General features: G+C 41.9%; 1 protein-coding gene across 1 annotated transcript; it reads left to right on the forward strand.

Moving 5' to 3' along the window:
- Positions 1-2,176: 2,176 nt before the first annotated feature.
- On the forward strand, positions 2,177-20,964 carry LOC121583113 (polymeric immunoglobulin receptor-like). The gene is made up of 8 exons (XM_045215935.1): positions 2,177-2,280; positions 13,261-13,581; positions 13,802-14,140; positions 14,446-14,557; positions 14,939-15,033; positions 15,274-15,314; positions 16,117-16,200; positions 20,854-20,964. Exons 1-8 carry the CDS (start codon positions 2,226-2,228, stop codon positions 20,962-20,964), a joined length of 1,158 nt encoding a protein of 385 aa, XP_045071870.1. The 5' UTR covers positions 2,177-2,225.
- Positions 20,965-25,254: the final 4,290 nt, after the last annotated feature.

Raw genomic sequence — 25,254 nt, forward strand, 5'->3', positions numbered from 1 at the left:
CCTGTTTCTTTGTGATGTCTGTCCTCAGATATGGAGAGCTGTGAAAGCCTGTCTGCAGATGAAGAGGTCCCAATGAATGTCCCAAGAGACTGCTGCCACATCCTTGTATGCCATGGGTTGAATGTATACGTATGTTAGCAAATGTTGTATACTACAATACAATACATTTTTCTAACATGAAATTGTTTACTGCAAATCCAACCATTGTATTCTAGGTACAGTACTGTACATGAAAATAAGCAGCTGGCTTTGTAGGCTAATTACAAATATCAAAAAGGAAAATAATGTGGCGTGGAGAGCATTATAATTCTACCTTGTTTATTTTCTGAGAATGATTTTAGAATACAGAGACAAAATCAGAAGGTCAATGGCATGGAGGAGGACTGCAGAGATGTTAGTGTTGATGATGGGTAAAGAGAGATTTGCACGACAATGTTTGCAAGTCAAAGCCACAATTTCCTTTACCCAATGTACCCATTCATGTGCATGTAGGCCTATAATCATCAATGTCATGACACCAGTATCATGAAAGAGCCATAAGCTATAATAAATGAGAATCATAATGTTAAGATACCATAATCCAATTGGTAGCATATTACATGGGAAATTCATGCTTACTGTATCATTTATAATGTTATAATGCGTGTTACTGCTGATTTATATCCTTTGGTGGGCAAATTTCACAATTTAATTTACTCAACACATTTACAAACGGTGGCTTTGATCACAGTTTTGAGGTTTAGGTTGCTTGATGTTCATAGCTAGTTAGCAGCACCAGCAAACATTGAGCAAGTCTCTCTTCACCCACCATCAACTCCAACAATCTCTGCAATCCTCCTCTATGCCATTGACCTTATGATTTTGTCTCTGTATTCTAGCAAGGCAAACTCATATAGAATTGGAAAACCAGACACAGCGATGATTGGCTTTCTTCCATCTTTTTTGGTTGTACATGCCTGGAACTAATGACCAGCGGAACTATGTTTCATGAACAGAAGATTTTCAAGCAAACATCTGCTCCTCACACAATAAGTTAACGGCAGGGGTGGCCGGGTGTAATTTGCATAAAGTACAGCAGAGCTTAGCTTTTTCTATCGTTCCGCTAGCAGGGTTCGCACGGCTTACCTTCCCACAATCCCCTGGACATTGCTCTGCATGCTCCGGTTGAAATGAATGGGGGCGAATTTGAAAGTGGTGACAGATTTTTGATGGGGATTTTATTATTGTGTCACTTTGATTGACACACCGGTGCATCAATCGACTCTAGGGTTTTTTAAGTAATAACCTTGTTTTATTCAGTCTTGCTTGCTTATCATCTGAAACAAATTGGATTATAACCTGAATACAGTAGTCCTACTATTGGTTTGAACTCAACAAAACCCACATGTTGGAGTAAATTACATAAGTTGTAGAAGAAGATCATAGCTTAGCCACAGTGTCTTGTTACAGTTCAGTCTACCCTGTGTCTCTCTGGTACACCAGTCATAATACCATTGTTGTTTTTACCTCACAGCAACCCAAGCTCCAACCACTGAACAATCCTCTTTCTCTCCAACTGCTGAGCCTGTTCAGACTGACAACACAGTCCAAGGTACTGAGAGGGGCAAGGAGAAGGACACCATGAGGTAATTATCACTCATTCAGCTGTATGTAACACTTATTCTTCCAATTGGATGGCAATATAAATATGAATGTGTGTAACTTCTTCTGTTTTTCACAGTAGTTTAGGGAACAAAAACACCCTCCTTAAATGTTTTCACACCAAGTATATGCCAAGACACTGTTGTCATGGAAACATTTCCCACTTCCTCATATCTCTGTGGTTTGCAGAATTAGCAGCATTATTTTCTTGTATGGTCAAGTTCCACACATGAAAAGTGTAAAGAGCTGAACAAATAATTCCATTTCGTCATAGCAGCACAAACATTTATATTTATCTATGATGTTTCATGGACTTTATTTTACAATAAACAGACAAATGTACAAATGTGCAAATTAAATAAAGTAATCAGTTGTAGTGCCTTAGAGCCTTATGTTACAACTAGTTCATAGAATGTAATAGTTTCTATCTGCCACTGAGGGGGGCATATACACTCAAACAGAAGCAGGAAGAGAGCTAAAGACAGCTATAGCTATTAGGAAGTTCAGTCTTTCTCTTTGGTGCCTTGGTCTTTGACACAAACATTGTGCATTGGTACCATAGAACAGGAGACACATACCCAGAAATGGCTTCTCATCTCTCCCTCTCCCTCCTCCTCCTCATCTTCTCCAGACTCTCAGGTAAGGGTAACAAGTTATTTAGGGGGAAATGACGTGTCAGCATGGTAGGCACAGCTTGACCCATTAATTAATCGTAAAATTGAGGATTAGCTAATAACTGTAAAACAAACTTAATGGATAATATACAGAACATTCAACTATTTATTGATCAACACTTTAAAATGCTCGAACCAGAATCGTACACATCGAAGCGAACAAGAGCACCACAATTGATTATTTTATTTTATTAGCACATTTGTATGTCTTATATCAAATAAAATCACGTATGGTGTTAATAAAGATGGAGGACCCGGCAGCCTTTTTAGTTGGTGTTGAGCAGCAACGGTTGAGATTTTAAAAATATATTTTAAAGATTTATTCAAGGACCATAAACTAGATTCAGCTGCGGGACGATTTTTTCACAAGCGGATGGTCAGGGGGCCAGAATATAATTACAAATAATTCATTGACTGCAAATTGACCGCAAGAAGCCCAAACAGATGACTAAAACATAATCACTATAAAACCTTGCTTACATTAGTATACAATTACATATATCTTTCTATTATGCGTGGTAATACCTTGGAACAGACTTCCAAAATGTAAATCTGTCACGGTTTCGGCCGAGGCTGCTCCTCCTCCTTGTTCGGGCAGGCTTCGGCGGTCGTCGTCCCCGGAGTACTAGCTGCCACCGTTCGATGTTTCATGTTTGTTTGGTTTTGTCTGTTTGTACACCTGTCCCTTGTTAGTGTTTGATTTGGTTGCCTATTTAGTTTTCGTGTGTGGGGGCAGGTGTTATGTGGTATTGTTTATTGTCAAGCTGTTGCTCTTTTTGTATTACTCTCGTGTTTGTTGTTTTCCGAGAGTCCGCACTGTGTGCGCTATCTTCATTTTACGCCGTGTGTGTGTTGTGCGTAATTTGTATTTTGCCTCCCGGTTGGGTTGGCTGTTCGCCTGTTTGGTGCTGCATTTTGTTAACTAAAGTCTGTTGACGAACGCCCGTGTTTCCTGCGCTTGATTTCCTCACCGCATCTACACTCAGCTACTGACAGAATACCACATCACATCATGGAGTCAGCAGGAGCACCCGCGCCGACAGAGGTCATGGAGGACCGTCTTCGTGGACAGGAGGACCGGATTAACCAGATCGGTCACGCCTTGGATCGGGTGATGAACACTCTCCACCGATGGGAAAGCAGCGGGGTACCCACGCCCCCACCTACCGGACCATCCCCATCGGTCAGTCCTCCTGTCCATATTCGAACCCAGTGGGATTCGGCTCTCGCTCCCGAGGGCGTACGACGGCTCCGCTGCCGGGTGTCAAGGGTTCCTGCTACAGGTGGAGCTCTACCTCGCCACCGTACACCCGGCGCCCTCGGGACACGAGCGTCTCCGCCCTCATCTCCTGTCTCACCGGCAAGGCGTTGGAGTGGGCCAACGCCGAATGGAGGAGAATGGACGCCGCTACCATCACCTATGCGGAGTTCTCCTGCCGCTTCCGGGCCGTGTTCGACCATCCACCAGAAGGGAAGGCGGCGGGGGAGCATCTGTTCTCCCTCCGACAGGGGATGAGGAGCGCACAGGATTTTGCCCTGGAGTTCCGGACTCTAGCGGCAGATGCAGGGTGGAATGAGCGGGCCCTCATAGACCACTTCCGTTGTAGCCTCCGGGAGGACGTCCAAAGAGAGTTGGCGTGCAGGGATACCATGTTGACGTTTGACCAACTAGTCGACATGGCCATTCGGTTGGACACCCTGCTCGCCACCCGTGGGACGTCCCGGATGGGGGTCGCCCATTTCACCCTCCAGCACCTCCGAGCCGAGCCCTATGGAGCTCGGAGGTGCTGGCGCTAGAGAAAGGAGGAGTAGGAACCCGAGGGGGGCCGTCCCTGCACCAACTGTGGCCGTGGAGGGCACACCGCGGCTAGGTGTTGGGGAAGGTCCCCGGTGGAGGTGAAGGCAGGCCACGCATTGGGGAGTCCTCCCAGGTGAGTAGGCACCCTACTTACCCAGAGCTTTCTGTCGTTCACATAACCTTGCCTGTTTGTTTTCCACAGGTAGCACCTCGTTCCCAGCATAAGGCGCTAGTCGATTCAGGCGCAGCTGGGAACTTTGTAGATCGCCAGTTCTGTGTAGAATTAGGGATTCCTCTCCTTCCCGTTGATAAGCCTTTCCCTGTACATGCCCTAGATAGCCGTCCGTTAGGGATCTGGGTTGATTAGGGAGGTCACAGCGCCCCTTAAGATGGAGGCACAGGGGGTCATGAGGAGACGATTCAGCTCTATCTGATTGACTCTCCTGCGTATCCGGTGGTGCTGGGGCTTCCCTGGTTGATTACCCATGACCCTACTATTTCGTGGCGAGAGAAAGCTCTTAAAGGGTGGTCTGCTCAGTGTGAGGGGCTGTGTCTGGGTGTTTCCATAGGGGCGACCTCGGTGGAAAGTCCGAATCTAATGCCTGCACTGCATATTCCCCCCGAGTATGAGGATTTGACACTGGTGTTTAGTAAGACTAGGGCGGCGCAGCTGCCGCCTCATAGACAGGGGGATTGTGCGATAGATCTCCAGTTAGGAGCAGCCCTCCCGCGGAGCCATGTGTATCCCTTGTCTCAAGAGGAGAGGAAGGCGATGGAAACTTACATCGCCGAGTCTCTGAGACAGGGATACATACGGGCCTCCACTTCACCCGCTTCCTCAAGCTTCTTTTTTGTGAAGAAAAAATATGGGGGTCTGCGCCCGTGTATTGATTACCGCGGTCTCAATCAGATTACAGTGAAGTACAGCTATCCACTTCCTCTGATTGCGACTATGACGGAGTCATTACACGGTGCTCAGTTCTTCACAAAATTGGATCTCAGGAGCGCATATAACTTGGTGCGCATTAAAGAGGGCGATGAATGGAAGACAGCGTTTAGCACGACCTCCGGTCATTACGAGTATCTCGTCATGCCATATGGGTTAATGAATGCTCCCTCAGTCTTCCAATCCTTCGTCGATGAGATTTTCCGGGACATGCAGGGGCAGGGAGTAGTCGTGTACATAGACGATATTCTGGTGTACAGTTCTACCCGAGCAGAGCATGTAGCCCTGGTGCGCCGAGTGTTGAGGAGGCTGTTGGAGCATGACCTATATGTCAAGGCAGAGAAATGTCTGTTCTTTCAGAAGTCGGTCTCCCTTTTTGGGTTATCAGTTGTCTGCGTCAGGGGTGAAGATGGAGGTTGACCGGGTGTCAGCTGTGCGTAGATTGGCAAACCCCAACCACTGTGAAAGAGGTGCAACAGTTCTTGGGTTTTGCGAATTACTACCGGAGGTTTATCCGGGGTTTTGGACAGGTGGCAGCTCCCATAACGTCTCTGTTGAAGGGGGTCCGGTGCGCTTGCGGTGGTCAGCTGAGGCGGACAGGGCTTTTGGGAGACTGAAGGACCTGTTTACCTCGGCGCCGGTGTTGGCGCATCCGGATCCCGCTTTACCATTCCAGGTAGAGGTAGACGCGCCCGAGGTCGGTATTGGGGCCGTTCTCTCACAACGGTCTGGCACACCACCTAAACTCCGCCCCTGTGCTTTTTATTCTAAGAAGCCTAGTCCGAGGCGGAGCGGAATTATGACGTAGGGGACAGGGAGCTGTTAGCCGTGGTACAGGCCCTAAAGGTGTGGAGGCATTGGCTTGAGGGGGCTCAACACCCTTTCCTCATTTTGACTGACCACCGTAACCTGGAATACATCCGGGCAGCTAGGAGACTGAATCCTCGCCAGGCCCGCTGGACTATGTTTCTAGCCCGGTTTGTGTTTAAAATCACTTACATCCCTGGGTCCCAGAACGGGAAGGCAGATGCCCTGTCTCGGCGGTATGACACGGAGGAGAGGTCTGTTGAGCCCACTCCCATACTACCAAAGTCTTGTCTGGTTGCACCGGTGGTATGGGAGGTCGATGCAGAGATCGAGCGGGTGTTACGCACCGACCCAAGTCCTCCACAGTGTCCAGTGGGTCGGACGTACGTTCCGCTCGAGGTACGCGATCGCCTCATTTATTGGGCTCATACGTCCCTCTCCTCTGGACATCCAGGTATCGGCCGGACAGTTCACTGCCTTAGCACTAAGTACTGGTGGCCAACGTTAGCCAGGGATGTGAGGATTTATGTCTCCTCCTGTTCGGTGTGTGCCCAGTGTAAGGCGCCCAGACATTTGCCCAGGGGTAAGCTACAACCCCTGCCCGTTCCACAATGACCATGGTCCCACCTCTCGGTGGATTTTGTTACAGACCTTCCCCCCTAACAGGGGAATACTACCATCCTGGTCGTTGTGGATCGGTTCTCGAAGGCCTGTCGTCTCCTTCCCATGCCGGGTCTCCCTACTGCCCTACAGACCGCTGAGGCTCTGTTTACCCATGTCTTCCGGCATTACGGGGTACCCGAGGATATAGTGTCTGATCGAGGCCCCCAGTTCACCTCCAGAGTGTGGAGAGCGTTTATGGAACGGTTGGGGGTTTCGGTGAGCCTTACCTCGGGTTACCACCCGGAGAGTAATGGGCAGGTTGAACGTGTCAACCAGGATGTGGGTAGGTTTCTGAGGTCTTATTGCCAGGGCCGGGCCGGAGGAGTGGGCGAGATACGTTCCGTGGGCCGAGATGGCACAGAACTCTCTCCGCCACTCCTCCACCCAACTAACCCCTTTCCAGGTGTGTTAGGGTACCAGCGGTTCTGGCACCTTGGCACGAGAGCCAGATCGAGGCCCCTGCGGTGGATGAGTGGGTGCGGCGCTCGGAGGAGACATGGAACGCTGCCCACGTTCATCTGCAGCGGGCCATCCGTCGGCATAAGACGAGCGCCCGATCTCCACCGCAGTGAGGGGCCTGTGTACGCACCTGGAGATCGAGTCTGGCTCTCGACCAGAAACCTGCCCCTCCGCCTGCCCTGCCGGAAGCTGGGTCGGCGGTTTGTGGGGGCCATTCAAAGTCCTGAGGAGGTTGAACGAGGTGTGTTACAGGTTAGAACTGCCTATTGATTACAGGAATATTAACCCCTCGTTCCATGTGTCTCTCCTCAGGCCGGTGGTAGCTGGTCCACTCCAGGACTATGAGATAGAAGAGACTCCTCCGCCCCGTTGGACATCGAGGGGGCTCCGGCGCACACTGTGAGGTCCATCCTTGATTCGAGACGCCGGATGGGGGGTCTCCAATATCTCGTGGAGTGGGAGGGGTACGGCCCGGAGGAGCGGTGCTGGTGCCGAGGAGGGACATATTAGACCTGTCCCTGCTGACCGAGTTCCATCGGGGTCATCCTACGCGCCCTGCTCCGCGTCATCCTGGTCGTCCCCGAGGCCGGGATCGGCGCACGGCTGGAGCCGCGCGTCAAGGGGGGGGTACTGTCACGGTTTCGGCCGAGGCTGCTCCTCCTCCTTGTTCGGGCAGGCTTCGGCGGTCGTCGTCCCCGGAGTACTAGCTGCCACCGTTTGATGTTTCATGTTTGTTTGGTTTTGTCTGTTTGTACACCTGTCCCTTGTTAGTGTTTGATTTGGTTGCCTATTTAGTTTTCGTGTGTGGGGGCAGGTGTTATGTGGTATTGTTTATTGTCAAGCTGTTGCTCTTTTTGTATTACTCTCGTGTTTGTTGTTTTCCGAGAGTCCGCACTGTGTGCGCTATCTTCATTTTACGCCCTGTGTGTGTTGTGCGTAATTTGTATTTTGCCTCCCGGTTGGGTTGGCTGTTCGCCTGTTTGGTGCTGCATTTTGTTAACTAAAGTCTGTTGACGAACGCCCGTGTTTCCTGCGCTTGATTTCCTCACCGCATCTACACTCAGCTACTGACAAAATCACTTGGAGCTGATTTTCTGGTCTTTTTACAGTATTGTATGTCCACAAATTAAGAATATATTATACTTTATTTTGCTCTGAAAAATTTGGGAGCCAAATAAAATCCCATGTGGGCCAAATTCGGGGCGCGGGTTGCCAGTTGGGGAACCCTGCACTAATGAGAGGCTATGGTATGATAATAACACAATGAAAACAGAATTACTTGGTCTGAAGTGCAGAAGTATGAATAATAATATTGTCATAATGGGAATAAAGGAGGATGAAAACTATCAGGCAACTGAGGATCAAGTCAAGGTTTTCATGACACGTAATCTCAACATGGTGGAAAAGGTGGATACAATTAATTTTCAAAGGCCTCTGCATTTTGGTGTCAGAGAGGAGGGAAGACACTCTCAGTGGTGGAAAAAGTACCCAATTGTGATACTTGAGTAAAAGTAAAGATACCTTAATAGAATAACACTCAAGTAAAAGTGAAAGTTACCCAGTAAAATAATGTACTAATTGTGTAAAAGTCTAAAATTATTTTATTTTAAATAGACTTAAGTATAAAAAATACGTAATGAATTGCTCAAATGTAATTAAGTATCAAAAGTATAAGTATAAATCATATCAAATTCCTTCTATTAAGCAAATCAGATGGCACCATATTCTTGTTTTTTAAATTTATGGATAGCCAGGGGCACGCTATCCCTGATGCAGTAAAAAATTAAAAACATTGAATAATGATGTCAGCTTAATGCGACATATTTTTGAGTGAGAACCCATTACACCTCTTTGATTGTCTCCACACCAACACTCAGACATCATTTACCAACGACGCATGTGTGTTTAGTGAGTCTGCCAGATCAGAGGCAGTAGGGATGACCAGGGATGTTCTCTTGATAAGTGTGTGAATTGTACAATTTTCCTGTCCTGCTAAGCATTCAAAATGTAACAAGTACTTTTGGGTGTCAGGGAAAATGGATGGAGTAAAAAATACATTATTGTCTTGAGGAATCTACTGAATTAAAAGTGAAATAGTAAAGAACACCATGTAAACAATACATCTCAATCTCAAACATGCAAAGGACTTATTATTGTTCCGATACACACCGGCAAATGGGTTGGGTGTTGTCAACATGGTCTGGTAACCTGTAAACCAGGTGGTAAGTATGAAGATCCAGTCCACCTAAAAAACTGGAGGCCCCTTACACTAGCAAAATGCATAGAGCATAGAATTAAAAAGGTGTTGTAGGATATTATTAATCCTGATCAGACTTTTTACATGGACGATACATGATATATGAGACAAATACAGGAAACGAGAACATTATGAAAAATCTAGGAAGCCAGGTCTGGTCTTCATATTAGATTTTGAAAAGGCTTTTGATAAAGTACGACTAGAATTTATATATAAATACATGGACTATTCTAATTTAGGAGAATTTCTTATACAATGGGTTAGAGTTCCGTATAGTAAACCCAGGTGTAAAATAATAAGTAATGGCTACTTCTCAGAAACTATTATACTGTCAAGAGGAGTAAAACAAGGTTGTCTAAGGTCGGCATATCTATTTATTATGGCCATCAAACTGTTAGCTATTAAAATCAGGTCCAACAATAATGTAGAGGGACTAGAAATCCAGGGCATAAAAACGGTGAAAGGTGTCATTGTACGCTGAAGTCTCCTCTTAAATATGCAATCTGGATCCCTTCACAGCCTCATAGATGATCTAGATGATTTTTCTAAACTCTCTGGATTACAACCAAACTATGATCATTGTACCATATTATATATTGGATCGTAAAAAAAATACCACTTTTAGATTACGGTGTAGTTTACCAATACAATGGTCTGACAATGAAGTGGACATACTCTGTAAATAAATGAACTCATTACAACAATTTTTTATAGATAGTTAGCAAAAATAGATCAGATCTTGCTACCATGGAATGGTAAATACCTGTCTATTGGTGGAAAAATCACCCTTTTTAGTTGTTTAGGCATATCCCAGTTTACCTATTTACTTATGGCCCTGCCTACGCCAAACGATATGTTTTTCAAATTATATGAACAAGAAATATTTCACTTTATTTGGAATGGCAAGACAGATTAAATGAAGCGTGCTTATTTATATAATGAATATGAATTCAGGGGGCTAAAATTATAAAATATTAAAGCATTAAACCTCTCACTAAAAGCATCAATCATACAAAAGTTATACTTAAAGCTGAACAGGTTCTCAAGTAGATCAGTAAGAATGGCTCACCCTTTGGTAAAAAAATTGCCTTTTTGCCCTTATCTAGATTACAACCTCACATTTTCAATTAACTGAAAATGGAATCTTTTCAAAATATCGCCCTTTCTAAAACAAACCATACAAAGCTGGTTGCAATTCCAGATTCATCCTCCAGAAAAGACAGACCAAATATAACATAAAATATTATTGTTAAACTCAAATACACGTGTTTTTCTTTTCTTTTTACGTTATTTTGAAAGAATTTCATACAAAAAATGATTTATCTTTGTTAATGACATTGCGAATAGGAAAGGTGGAGAGTTACGTAAAATGTCCAGCTAACAAAAATATTTGGAAATGTTTGCTCTATCCAAAATTACAATCAATTGATTGCAGCATTACTGCAAAAAGGAAGAGGCAAGTGGAAGGGGTAGGAGGTGGGGATTCCGATTCCATGGCTTATGAACCGATACACAAAACAACGCTTGGTTCAAAATGTAAACTTACAATTATTATACAAAATTCTTGCCACCAACAGAATGTTATGTACAGTGGGGAAAAAAGTATTTAGTCAGCCACCAATTGTGCAAGTTTTCCCACTTAAAAAGATGAGAGAGGCCTGTAATTTTCATCATAGGTACATGTCAACTATGACAGACAAATTGAGATTTTTTTTCTCCAGAAAATCACATTGTAGGATTTTTTATGAATTTATTTGCAAAGTATGGTGGAAAATAAGTATTTGGTCACCTACAAACAAGTAAGATTTCTGGCTCTCACAGATCTGTAACTTCTTCTTTAAGAGGCTCCTCTGTCCTCCACTCGTTACCTGTATTAATGGCACCTGTTTGAACTTGTTATCAGTATAAAAGACACCTGTCCACAACCTCAAACAGTCACACTCCAAACTCCACTATGGCCAAGACCAAAGAGCTGTCAAAGGACACCAGAAACAAAATTGTAGACCTGCAACAGGCTGGGAAGACTGAATCTGCAATAGGTAAGCAGCTTGGTTTGAAGAAATCAACTGTGGGAGCAATTATTAGGAAATGGAAGACATGCAAGACCACTGATAATCTCCCTCGATCTGGGGCTCCACGCAAGATCTCACCCCGTGGGGTCAAAATGATCACAAGAACGGTGAGCAAAAATCCCAGAACCACACAGGGGGATCTAGTGAATGACCTGCAGAGAGCTGGGACCAAAGTAACAAAGCCTACCATCAGTAACACACTACGCCGCCAGGGACTCAAATCCTGCAGTGCCAGACGTGTCCCCCTGCTTAAGCCAGTACATGTCCAGGCCCGTCTGAAGTTTGCTAGAGTGCATTTGGATGATCCAGAAGAGGATTGGGAGAATGTCATATGGTCAGATGAAACCAAAATAGAACTTTTTGGTAAAAACTCAACTCGTCGTGTTTGGAGGACAAAGAATGCTGAGTTGCATCCAAAGAACACCATACCTACTGTGAAGCATGGGGGTGGAAACATCATGCTTTGGGGCTGTTTTCCTGCAAAGGAACCAGGACGACTGATCCGTGTAAAGGAAAGAATGAATGGGGCCATGTATCGTGAGATTTTGAGTGAAAAACCTCCTTCCATCAGCAAGGGCATTGAAGACGAAACGTGGCTGGGTCTTTCAGCATGACAATGATCCCAAACACACCGCCCGGCAACGAAGGAGTGGCTTCGTAAGAAGCATTTCAAGGTCCTGGAGTGGCCTAGCCAGTCTCCAGATCTCAACCCCATAGAAAATATTTGGAGGGAGTTGAAAGTCCGTGTTGCCCAGCGACAGCCCCAAAACATCACTGCTCTAGAGGAGATCTGCATGGAGGAATGGGCCAAAATACCAGTAACAGTGTTGTGAAGACTTACATAAAAATGTTTGACCTGTGTCATTGCCAACAAAGGGTATATAACAAAGTATTGAGAAACTTTTGTTATTGACCAAATACTTATTTTCCACCATAATTTGCAAATAAATTCATAAAAAATCCTACAATGTGATTTTCTGGATTTTCTTTCTCATTTTGTCTGTCATAGTTGACGTGTACCTATGATGAAAATTACAGGCCTCTCTCATCTTTTTAAGTGGGAGAACTTGCACAATTGGTGGCTGACTAAATACTTTTTTTCCCCACTGTAAATGGCGCATACAACCATCTCCACTCTGCAGATTTTGCTGTGAAGAGACAGAATCATTAGATCACTTATTCTGGTTTTTCCCCTATGTAGCTTGTTTCTGGTCACAGGTTCAGGAGTGGCTGAAAAATCACAACATTTACCTGAAACTAACCCTACAGGTAGCACTTTTGGGAGATTTGGAAGGCCATAGTCAATCAATCAACAATATAATAATACTCTTAGTTAAAATATTCATATACAATCTGTAGATACTATGCGATTAGACAGGTTTAGAAAATATGTGAAACATCACAGCACAGTAGAAAAATATATTGCACTAGGAAATCATAAGAGGGTGGTTTACGGAGATAGGTGACATGGACTGAGAGCATCTGAGGGGTGGGATTAGAAGCCCATGATCTATAGTATTTATGACTGAAAACACTATATATAATGTATTCTGGATGGGTTTAAGTACTATCTATCCAGATGTAATGTATATCCAATAACTACATTTTGTTATGTAACTACTGTGTAACAAAAGTGCCATGTATATAACATATGTGTAGAATGTAAATGTAACGGGGAACAAAGCTGAACAAACAAAGTTATTTTTATCCTCCAAGGAGGGGGTGGTGGATTGGCAAAAAAAAAGGAGGGTAACATGTTTCTATGAAGTGCTGAAGTTGAGGTCAGGGACTGGGACTGGACACATGCTGACACTCTGAAGACAGGAGCAGTAGCTTGTCTTATCAATTACACTTCCTGTATTATGTGTGTTATAGTCCAGATGGAATGTCATTTTACTGCTGTGAGAATTTGCTTGAATTCCAATCTAATGTGTTTTCTGTAGTTGTGTCTACAGGTGCTTATCGTGTGTCTGTGAAGACAGGAGGCTCCTCCACCATCCCATGTCCCTATCATCAGGAATACAAAACCCATGTGAAATATTGGTGTAAAGGAGATTATTTCAATAGTTGCTCTCCTGTTGTACACACTTACCTTCCTAAGAGCACAACTAAGGCCTCAATCTCTGATGACATCAACCAGCTAACCTTCACTGTGACCATGACTGATCTGGGGAGTGAGGACTCTGGTCATTACTGGTGTGCTGTGGTGATCAATGGCCTACAACATGTCGGGACAAATTGGTTCCACCTATCTGTCACTCCAGGTAAGACCCTGCAACTCTTGCATGTGATTACATGACTGGTGTTCTGGTTTCATTTACTGGTCTCACTAATATTGTTCAAGTTGACATGAGGAATGTTGGTATATGTCTACTTTCTGTTCTCTATCCATCATATCATAATTATGATATTTGTTGTCAGTTGTTACAAAAAAAACACTTGATCACTCAGGACCTTATTTGGTGTGTGTACCTCTGTGTTCAGGTACTCCAGAACTCTATGTGGACCAACAGGAGGTGACTGGAGTTGAAGGAGGGAGTGTCATTGTAAATTGTTACTATGGTGACATTGGACATATGAAGTGGTGCAGGATTGGGGGCAGTGTCTCATGTGTCTGGTGGAATTCTGGGACTATAGATGGAACATCAGTGACCCTACAGCAGACCACTGATGCCACCAGAAGAAACATCTTAACGGTGACTATGAGTGGTCTGAAGATGGAAAACACTGGCTGGTACAGTTGTGAAGTGGGATACTTTATAATGCCTGTTCACATCACTGTCAGACGACAAACCACCACACAAAGTACCACCACTATGACCAGTGAGTAGAGAGCAATCAGATACTGTATTATTAAGTATTAACCTGGTTTTATCCAGTCTTGCTGGCTTATCATCAGAAACAAATTGAACTGTATCCTGATTCAAAGCTTTTGTGAATACTAAATGGTCCTACCATTGGTTTGAACTCAACAGTGCTAATACTAAGTGAAAATCCACATGTTGGGGAAAATGAAATAAGCTGGACAAGAAGGTCATAGTTTAGCCACAATGTCTTGTTACAGTTCAGTCTACCCTGTGTCTCTCTGGTACACCAGTCATAATACCATTGTTGTTTTTACCTCACAGCAACCCAAGCTCCAACCACTGAACAATCCTCTTTCTCTCCAACTGCTGAGCCTGTTCAGACTGACAACACAGTCCAAGGACCTGAGAGGGGCAAGGAGAAGGACACCATGAGGTAATGATCACTTATTCAGCTGTATTTCACACTTACTCTTAAAAATGGATCGGAATAGAAATATGAAGAAACGTAACCTTTTCTGTTTTTCACACTACACAAAAAACCCTCCTTAAATGTTTCCACACTAAGTATAGACCAAAAAGACACCGTTCTCATAGAGACATTTACCGCTTCCTCCTATCTCTGTGGTTGTAGACGTAGCAGCATTCTATTCTTTGATGGTCAAGTTTCACACATTAAATGTGTGAAGAGCTGAACAAATATTTCCATTTAGTCAGAACAGCACAAAAAACATAATGCAAAAAACTAATAATTATCTACTTATCTGTGATGTTTTATGGACTTTATTTTACAGTAAACATAGTCTTTCACAATCAGTTCCATAGATCTAAAAGTCCTACTGATTCCTCTGGGCATGTTGGTGTTGGTGATAGCTGGTGTCCTAGTCACATGGAAGATGTGGAGAAAGCATAGTAAGTATTCATTCTATAATGACTGTAATAAAAAAGTGATATGTTTGATTTTGGAGATATTTTCATGAGACAATCGATATTTTCCTTGAAGACAACTGTATTAGCCTATGTTATAACCAATGTATCTTGACATAAGAGGAGGAGACTCAAAAGTATAACTCTTCTATGATGAATGTATTCAGTATTATTCTAGTGTATCTCAGAGGTCTCTAATACTGCATCTCTCTTTCTTTATTCCAGAGGACAATAAGGCCATGGACCAGACAACAAACACCTCATTGGTAGGCTACACTCATGTTCCTCTCATCTGACTCAAGGCCTTGTGGGTAAGACCCTGTCTGTGAAAAATGCAGGACGTGGCCATGGACAGGACATGGACATCAGATGGACTTAAATAACACATTAGCTCTTCAGCTACAGCGTCATGTCCATTGTAACTGTATAATTTATACATGTTAACTCTATATTTACAGTCAATGAAACATACCCAGGACTGTAGAGACAGTGTGATTTCAGTTTCTGGTTAAAGTACCACTCCAGCTATTTCTGAACTATTCCAGTTGAAAAAGGATATTCCAAGTATAAATACAGTAAAGTACATATACTTAAGGTTAAAGAAATATGACCTGAGTAAAATAGTTTTTTTTTTTTTAGATGCAATCGCAAAATTCAAGGGTTTGGCAACACTTCTGGGAAGAATAGACAAGAATAGACAAACTACACACCCACACACACACACACACTTCTGCCATGTCAGAGGACACCTGGACCACCTATTGAGATGTGCCATTTGTTCAGTAAATCAGGTGATAAATGATGTTGTAGGGAGGCTGCAGTGGGTCTTGAAGGTGATTTCCTGGTCAGCTTTGCAGACACAGTAGGCCTATGTTGCTTCTCTGTCCTGTTCCTATTTAACCTGACTGACACTGTGCTGTTTGAGAGGAAGAAAGCTCATATCTTAATATTGTTAAAACAAATACATGCCTTATATTGTGGATTATGTAAATATCCAAAGGTATCTCATACATGTAGACTGATGATGAGTTTTTATCATCAACCCCCTTTGTGTGTTTCTACCAGCAGGACCCATTTCCTGCCAATGGTGATGATGTGACTTACAGCACTGTTGTCCCCAAGAGGAGGAACCAGCTAAATGTACAGACCAAGGTAAGGCTGCTATTCTGATCACTATGATGTTAATAGATTAAGTTGTATCTGTGTTGTTCTATTGGCTATGTGGCAGACTGGTGCATGGGGTTATAGATGAAGTCACATATCAGAATCAGGTTTATTGTCCTACAAGAAGAACATCAGGAAACAAACAACAGTTAGACATAAATAGTCCCACCCACCTGCCCATAGGAGGAAGATACATGGATCTGTTTAGAATTGTCATTGTCCCTGGGATGAAACTCCTCCTGAAGCTTGCAGTGAGACATTTAAGTGTCCGATATTAAGAAGGGACCACTATGGAGTGGGGAGTCCAATCAGTTTAGATGCCGTGTTGGTGATCCTTAATAGTTTATTGTGGTGTGAGACTGTGAGCAGGTTGTGGTAGCAGATACTTCAGTAGATGAGTAGTGGTGATGATGCTCCGGTAGAGTAGCAGAAGGAGTTTGGGTTTGACAGACAGGTGGATCAGACGCCTGATGACAGACAGACGTTTCTGGGACTTCTTAGTTATTTCAGTGGTGTGTTGATCAAAGGTTAGCTTGTGGTCTATTGTAATTCAGAGGTAGTTGAATGAAGGAATCATTTCAACGGCCTCTCTGTTGATGATAGAGCCGTCACAGTTGGGGGTTTTGGGATAGTCAATGGTTATTTATTTAGTTTTGGAGACGTTGCGATCTAGGTAGTTATTGTGGCACCATTCAACTAATTGGGTAACGGATGACTGATATTGCTGGAAGGATGGGGGTTCCTTCAGGAGGAACAGGATGGCTGTGTCGTCAGAGTACTTGAAAAGGAGGGTTTTGTGGTCCGTGTTTTGGCAGTCATTGGTGTTTAGGGTGTAGACACTGAAAATTGTGTAAAGCTGTAAACATTTCTGAGTTTTCATGTCTTTATGTATCTCATCCCATTTCAGCTATTCTGCAACAAATGGTTGCAGTGATTCCGAGCTGTAGTCTACATTCCATCATCACAGATTGTCCCTCTTCACCTCTCTACCTGTTTGTGTGTCCCTCCTCTCTTCTAGGCAGAACCTGATGATAATGTGGTCTACAGCTCACTAGCCCTACACCACACAGGTCAGTGTTGACTTATCTTCTCTCTCATGGACATGGCTGCAGGGGGAAGGAGAATATTTTCTCCCCGCGCTGATGACGACTATTATTGTCCGCTCATACAGGAGTAAAAAAGGCCCAGTGCATTGATTTGGGGAGGGGGGGGGAACAGACAAGACCATACATTACTACTGTATGTGTACAATACATCACTCTTTAGCCACACACTTTTTTATCCTTATCATACAGAGAAGCTGACTACATTGTTATCATTATTTCTAGAACATGCCTGTATTGTGCAACAAACTACTTTCTTTCCAGCAGAGGGCAGCAACACACAGTGACTGACTGAGTGAAGATCTTGGTCCTAAAGAGCCATTATCCTGGAAGGATAGCCCACTCCCCCTCCGTGTCACAACATGAGTCATGACTATCTATCTGCCTCCAATATGCTTCTGCCCACACCTCCTAACCCACCCCTGTCTCCTTGTTGTGTCCATAAACTACTGAAGACAGTCTGCTGTGCTTGTTTTGATTATCACCACATATCTGTTATATTAGTTACTGTATGTCCCGCCCACCTGCTCCAATGCCCTTTTCCCTTGTCACTTTTTCCCCACATCACCATCTTATTGATATCATGTATCTAGTCAAATGTAACTGATCATGATCAAATGTGTATATTAAATATACAAGCTGTATAAAAAAATAAAAAAAGTTAATGCTGAATGAAAAATTGATTGAAATAAGTATTAGTATTTAAAAAGTAGGTTAAAACTAGTCCATAGAATGTAATAGTTTATATCTGCCATGGAGGGGGGCATATACACTATAACAGAAGGAGGAAAGAGAGTTAAAGACAGCTATAGCTATTAGGAAGTTCAGTCATTCTCTTTGGTGCCTTGGTCCTTGACACACACATTGTGCATTGGTACCATATAACATACGGAGACACATACCCATAAATGGCTTCTCATCTCTCCCTCTCCATCCATCCTCCTCCTCATCTTCTCCAGACTCTCAGGTAAGGGTAACATGTTTCTATGAAGTGCTGAAGTTGAGGTCAGGGACTGGGACTGGACACATGCTGACACTCTGAAGACAGGAGCAGTAGCTTGTCTTATCAATTACACTTCCTGTATTATATGTGTGGGGGAAATCTGGGACTTTAGACAGAACATCAGTGACATTACAGCAGACCACTGATGCCACCAGAAGAAACATCTTAACAGTGAATATGATTGATCTGAAGATGGATAACACTGGCTGGTACATGTGTAGAGTGGGATACCTTATGATGCCTGTTCACATCACTGTCAGACGACAAACCACCACACAAAGTACCACCACTATGACCAGTGTGTAAAGAGCAATCAGATACTGTAGAATTAATTCTTAAAAGTCATGGGGGGTTGACAATTGTTTTAAGATGGTCATACTATGGATCATTTTGCTATTTGAAATTGAATTTTAGGACCCCTTTAGGTATAAAAAATGATTTGCTAAAATATTGAAGTTGGCCTTTATAATAATAATAAGCCATTTAGCAGACGCTTTTATCCAAAGCGACTTACAGTCATGCGTGCATACATATTTATTTTTTTTGTGTATGGGTGGTCCCGGGGATCGAACCCACTACCTTGGCGTTACAAGCGCCGTGCTCTACCAGCTGAGCTACAGAGGACCACTTTACTACATTAGCCTAAGAAACACATTGAATAAGACATTCATAAATGGAAAAAAATACAGTAAAGAAATATATACTTTCAATACTTTTGTTCAACCGGTACCGGTTACTTTCAGACGAGTCCCATGACACTTGTGGGGGTTGTAGAGCAAAATGCTTTGTGGGCTTGGGCGTAGGCGTGAATCTATTCAAGTTAGTAGCTAAGTACATTTTGAATTTAAAAACAAAACAAAAAATATTATAATTAGCTAGCTAGGTACAGCAGGCCACTGTGTGTAGTCTAATGAGCTGCTTGTTAGCTAACCTTACATACTACAGCTAGTTAACGTCATATTATCTTGTTATCTTGATGCCTATTCATCATTGTAAATTAAAAACTCATGCTCCAAATGCATTTGTAGATTACAGCAATGGAAGAGGGTGAAATGATTTTCTGCTCCAGCTATCAGAAAAGAGAGTAGGTGTACTAGCTAGTTAGACAGGGCAGGTTGTGGGATGATATTATGCAAATATTCTGGCGTTCTAGTCCTAGAGAGGAAAACTATGAAGACAGACAAGGAGATAATAGTCAGGGCTGTCTAATTGTAATAAAATGAAGCCTGTTTCTTTGTGATGTCTGTCCTCAGATATGGAGAGCTGTGAAAGCCTGTCTACAGATGAAGAGGTCCCAATGAATGTCCCAAGAGACTGCTTGTGACACTCTGGCTCCATGGACTTTGATATTTGAGCCAGGGTTGTTCATTGTCATTGGTTTGGGTGTATTTCATTTGGTGGTGTTGGGGATGGGTGAGTTTCATTTTGTTTGTGTCTAGTGGTGATTGGTCTATGACTCCCAATCGGAGGTAACGAGTGTCAGCTGTCGGCTCGTTATCTCTGATTGGGAGCCATATATATTCTGTGTGTTTTCTCCTTTGTTTGGTGGGTTATTGTTCCAAGTTCAGTTGTGTCACTGAGGACTTCATTATCGTCATTTGTTGTTTTTTCGTGGTTGCTTTATAAATAAAGTCATCATGTTCACTCCACGCGCTGCGTATTGGTCCGCTCCTTCCGACGATCGTGACACTGCTGCCACATCCTTGTATGCCATGGGTTGAATGTATACGTATGTTAGCAAATGTTGTATACTACAATACAATACATTTTTCTAACATGAAATTGTTTACTGCAAATCCAACCATTGTATTCTAGGTACAGTACTGTACATGAAAATAAGCAGCTGGCTTTGTAGGCTAATTACAAATATCAAAAAGGAAAATAATGTGGCGTGGAGAGCATTATAATTCTACCTTGTTTATTTGCTGAGAATGATTTTAGAATACAGAGACAAAATCAGAAGGTCAATGGCATGGAGGAGGATTGCAGAGATGTTAGTGTTGATGATGGGTAGAGAGAGATTTGCACAACAATGTTTGCAAGTCAAAACCACCATTTCCTTTACCCAAAGTACCCATTCATGTGCATGTAGGCCTATAATCATCAATGTCATGACACCAGTATCATGAAAGAGCCATAAGCTATAATATATGAGAATCATAATGTTAAGATACCATAATCCAATTGGTAGCATATTACATGGGAAATTCATGCTTACAGTATCATTTATAATGTTATAATGCGTGTTACTGCTGATTTTTATATCCTTTGGTGGGCAATCGACTCTAGGGTTTTTTAAGTAATAAACTTGTTTTATTCAGTCTTGCTTGCTTATCATCTGAAACAAATTGGATTATAACCTGATTACAGTAGTCCTACTATTGGTTTGTACTCAACAAAACCCACATGTTCGAGTAAATGACATAAGTTGTAGAAGAAGATCATAGCTTAGCCACAGTGTCTTGTTACAGTTCAGTCTACCCTGTGTCTCTCTGGTACACCAGTCATAATACCATTGTTGTTTTTACCTCACAGCAACCCAAGCTCCAACCACTGAACAATCCTCTTTCTCTCCAACTGCTGAGCCTGTTCAGACTGACAACACAGTCCAAGGTTCTGAGAGGGGCAAGGAGAAGGACACCATGAGGTAATTATCACTCATTCAGCTGTATGTAACACTTATTCTTCCAATTGGATGGCAATATAAATATGAATGTGTGTAACTTCTTCTGTTTTTCACAGTAGTTTAGGGAACAAAAACACCCTCCTTAAATGTTTTCACACCAAGTATATAATAATATGCCATTTAGCAGACGCTTTTATCCAAAGCGACTTACAGTCATGCGTGCATACATTTTTTGTGTATGGGTGGTCCCGGGGATCGAACACACTACCTTGGCATTACAAGCGCCGTGCTCTACCAGCTGAGCTACAGAGGACCACATATATATGCCAAGACACTGTTGTCATGGAAACATTTCCCACTTCCTCATATCTCTGTGGTTTGCAGAATTAGCAGCATTCTTTTCTTGTATGGTCAAGTTCCACACATGAAAAGTGTAAAGAGCTGAACAAATAATTCCATTTCGTCATAGCAGCACAAACATTTATATTTATCTATGATGTTTCATGGACTTTATTTTACAATAAACAGACAAATGTACAAATGTGCTAATTAATTAAGGTAATCAGTTGTAATGCCTTAGAGCCTTATGTTACAACTAGTTCATAGAATGTAATAGTTTCTATCTGCCACTGAGGGGGCATATACACTCAAACAGAAGCAGGAAGAGAGTTAAAGACAGCTATAGCTATTAGGAAGTTCAGTCTTTCTCTTTGGTGCCTTGGTCTTTGACACAAACATTGTGCATTGGTACCATAGAACAGGAGACACATACCCAGAAATGGCTTCTCATCTCTCCCTCTCCCTCCTCCTCCTCATCTTCTCCAGACTCTCAGGTAAGGGTAACAAGTTATTTAGGGGGGAAATGACGTGTCAGCATGGTAGGCACAGCTTGACCCATTAATTAATCGTAAAATTGAGGATTAGCTAATAACTGTAAAACAAACTTAATGGATAATATACAGAACATTCAACTATTTATTGATCAACACTTTAAAATGCTCGAACCAGAATCGTACACATCGAAGCGAACAAGAGCACCACAATTGATTATTTTATTTTATTAGCACATTTGTATGTCTTATATCAAATAAAATCACGTATGGTGTTAATAAAGATGGAGGACCCGGCAGCCTTTTTAGTTGGTGTTGAGCAGCAACGGTTGAGATTTAAAAAATATATTTTAAAGTTTTATTCAAGGACCATAAACTAGATTCAGCTGCGGGATGATTTTTTCACAAGCGGATGGTCAGGGGGGCCAGAATATAATTACAAATAATTCATTGACTGCAAATTGACCGCAAGAAGCCCAAACAGATGACTAAAACATAATCACTATAAAACCTTGCTTAAATTAGTATACAATTACATATATATTTCTATTATGCGTGGTAATACCTTGGAACAGACTTCCAAAATGTAAATCACTTGGAGCTGATTTTCTGGTCTTTTTACAGTATTGTATGTCCACAAATTAAGAATATATTATACTTTATTTTGCTCTGAAAAATTTGGGAGCCAAATAAAATCCCATGTGGGCCAAATTCGGGGCGCGGGTTGCCAGTTGGGGAACTCTGCACTAATGAGAGGCTATGGTATGATAATAACACAATGAAAACAGAATTACTTGGTCTGAAGTGCAGAAGTATGAATAATAATATTGTCATAATGGGAATAAAGGAGGATGAAAACTATCAGGCAACTGAGGATCAAGTCAAGGTTTTCATGACACGTAATCTCAAGATGGAGGAAAAGGTGGATACAATTCATTTTCAAAGGCCTCTGCATTTTGGTGTCAGAGAGGAGGGAAGACACTCTCAGTGGTGGAAAAAGTACCCAATTGTGATACTTGAGTAAAAGTAAAGATACCTTAATAGAATAACACTCAAGTAAAAGTGAAAGTTACCCAGTAAAATAATGTACTAATTGTGTAAAAGTCTAAAAGTATTTTATTTTAAATAGACTTAAGTATAAAAATACGTAATGAATTGCTCAAATGTAATTAAGTATCAAAAGTATAAGTATAAATCATATCAAATTCCTTCTATTAAGCAAATCAGATGGCACCATATTCTTGTTTTTTTTATTTATGGATAGCCAGGGGCACGCTATCCCTGATGCAGTAAAAAATTAAAAACATTGAATAATGATGTCAGCTTAATGCGACATATTTTTGAGTGAGAACCCATTACACCTCTTTGATTGTTCTACACCAACACTCAGACATCATTTACCAACGACGCATGTGTGTTTAGTGAGTCTGCCAGATCAGAGGCAGTAGGGATGACCAGGGATGTTCTCTTGATAAGTGTGTGAATTGTACAATTTTACTGTCCTGCTAAGCATTCAAAATGTAACAAGTACTTTTGGGTGTCAGGGAAAATGGATGGAGTAAAAATACATTATTGTCTTGAGGAATCTACTGAATTAAAAGTGAAATAGTAAAGTACAGATACCCAAAAAAACTATTGAAGTTGTACTTCAAAGTATTTTTTACTTAAGTACCTTACACCAGTGGGCACTGTCTGATAGTAGCTAGGCTAACTCACTACAAAATGAAGATTGTCTTGCTACAACAGGGTAGGGAGCTGAAGAACACCGTTCTCTATTAATGAGCGATTTCCCCATGAGATAGTGGAGAGATGAAGTTCCCTGTACCCCACTTTCAAAAGGCTCCAAATAGAGAAGCAGAATGTTCTTCTGGTGGTCGATAAGTTGTATGTAAACAAGTCATTGTTAAAAGAGTCGAAGAGTACAACGTTGCTGTGAATGATACCTCATGCTGAAGTAGTCCCCAATAGACCTACACATTGCACTGCAATTGGGGTATATTATGACTTGAATGCTGTTATATCCTATAGTACACTACTGGAGTAGGCCTAAATGATCCTATAACAATTGGTGTTACTATCTTTTTAACACCATGTAAACAATACATCTCAATCTCAAACATGCAAAGGACTTATTATTGTTCCGATACACACCGGCAAATGGGTTGGGTGTTGTCAACAGGTTCTGGTAACCTATAAACCAGGTGGTAAGCATGAAGATCCAGTCCACCTAAAAAAACTGGAGGCCCCTTACACTTCAGTGTTGTGATGCAAAATCCTAGCAAAATGCATAGAGCATAGAATTAAAAAGGTGTTGTAGGATATTATTAATCCTGATTAGACTTTTTACATGGACGATACATGATATATGAGACAAATACTGGAAACGAGAACATTATGAAAAATCTAGGAAGCCAGGTCTGGTCTTCATATTAGATTTTGAAAAGGCTTTTGATAAAGTACGACTAGAATTTATATATAAATACATGGACTATTCTAATTTAGGAGAATTTCTTATACAATGGGTTAGAGTTCCGTATAGTAAACCCAGGTGTAAAATAATAAGTAATGGCTACTTCTCAGAAACTATTATACTGTCAAGAGGAGTAAAACAAGGTTGTCTAAGGTCGGCATATCTATTTATTATGGCCATCAAACTGTTAGCTATTAAAATCAGGTCCAACAATAATGTAGAGGGACTAGAAATCCAGGGCATAAAAACGGTGAAAGGTGTCATTGTACGCTGAAGTCTCCTCTTAAATATGCAATCTGGATCCCTTCACAGCCTCATAGATGATCTAGATGATTTTTCTAAACTCTCTGGATTACAACCAAACTATGATCATTGTACCATATTATTTATTGGATCGTAAAAAAAATACCACTTTTAGATTACGGTGTAGTTTACCAATACAATTGTCTGACAATGAAGTGGACATACTCTGTAAATAAATGAACTCATTACAACATTTTTTAATAGAAAGTGAGCAAAAATGTATCAGATCTTGCTACCATGGAATGGTAAATACCTGTCTATTGGTGGAAAAATCACCCTTTTTAGTTGTTTAGGCATATCCCAGTTTACCTATTTACTTATGGCCCTGCCTACACCGAGCGATATGTTTTTCAAATTGTATGAACAAGAAATATTTCACTTTATTTGGAATGGCAAGACAGATTAAATGAAGCGTGCTTATTTGTAAAATGAATATGAATTCAGGGGGCTAAAATTATAAAATATTAAAGCATTAAACCTCTCACTAAAAGCATCAATCATACAAAAGTTATACTTAAAGCCGAACTGGTTCTCAAGTAGATCAGTAAGAATGGCTCACCCTTTGGTAAAAAATTGCCTTTTTGCCCTTATCTAGATTACAACCTCACATTTTCAATTAACTGAAAATGGAAGCTTTTCAAAATATCGCCCTTTCTAAAACAAACCATACAAAGCTGGTTGCAATTCCAGATTCATCCTCCAGAAAA

Source organism: Coregonus clupeaformis, unplaced genomic scaffold (genome assembly GCF_020615455.1).
Source record: "Coregonus clupeaformis isolate EN_2021a unplaced genomic scaffold, ASM2061545v1 scaf0560, whole genome shotgun sequence".
In the NCBI taxonomy this organism is placed as follows: Eukaryota; Metazoa; Chordata; class Actinopteri; order Salmoniformes; family Salmonidae; genus Coregonus; species Coregonus clupeaformis.

What these genes read in the sequence shown, in the direction of transcription:
- LOC121583113 (XM_045215935.1), top strand. Translation starts at nt 2,226, where the DNA reads ATGGCTTCTCATCTCTCCCTCTCCCTCCTCCTCCTCATCTTCTCCAGA. An exon ending in AAGTACCACCACTATGACCA is followed by an intron (nt 14,141 to 14,445) that starts GTGAGTAGAGAG and finishes TTTACCTCACAG; the next exon opens with CAACCCAAGCTCCAACCACT. An exon ending in AAGGAGAAGGACACCATGAG is followed by an intron (nt 14,558 to 14,938) that starts GTAATGATCACT and finishes TTTCACAATCAG; the next exon opens with TTCCATAGATCTAAAAGTCC.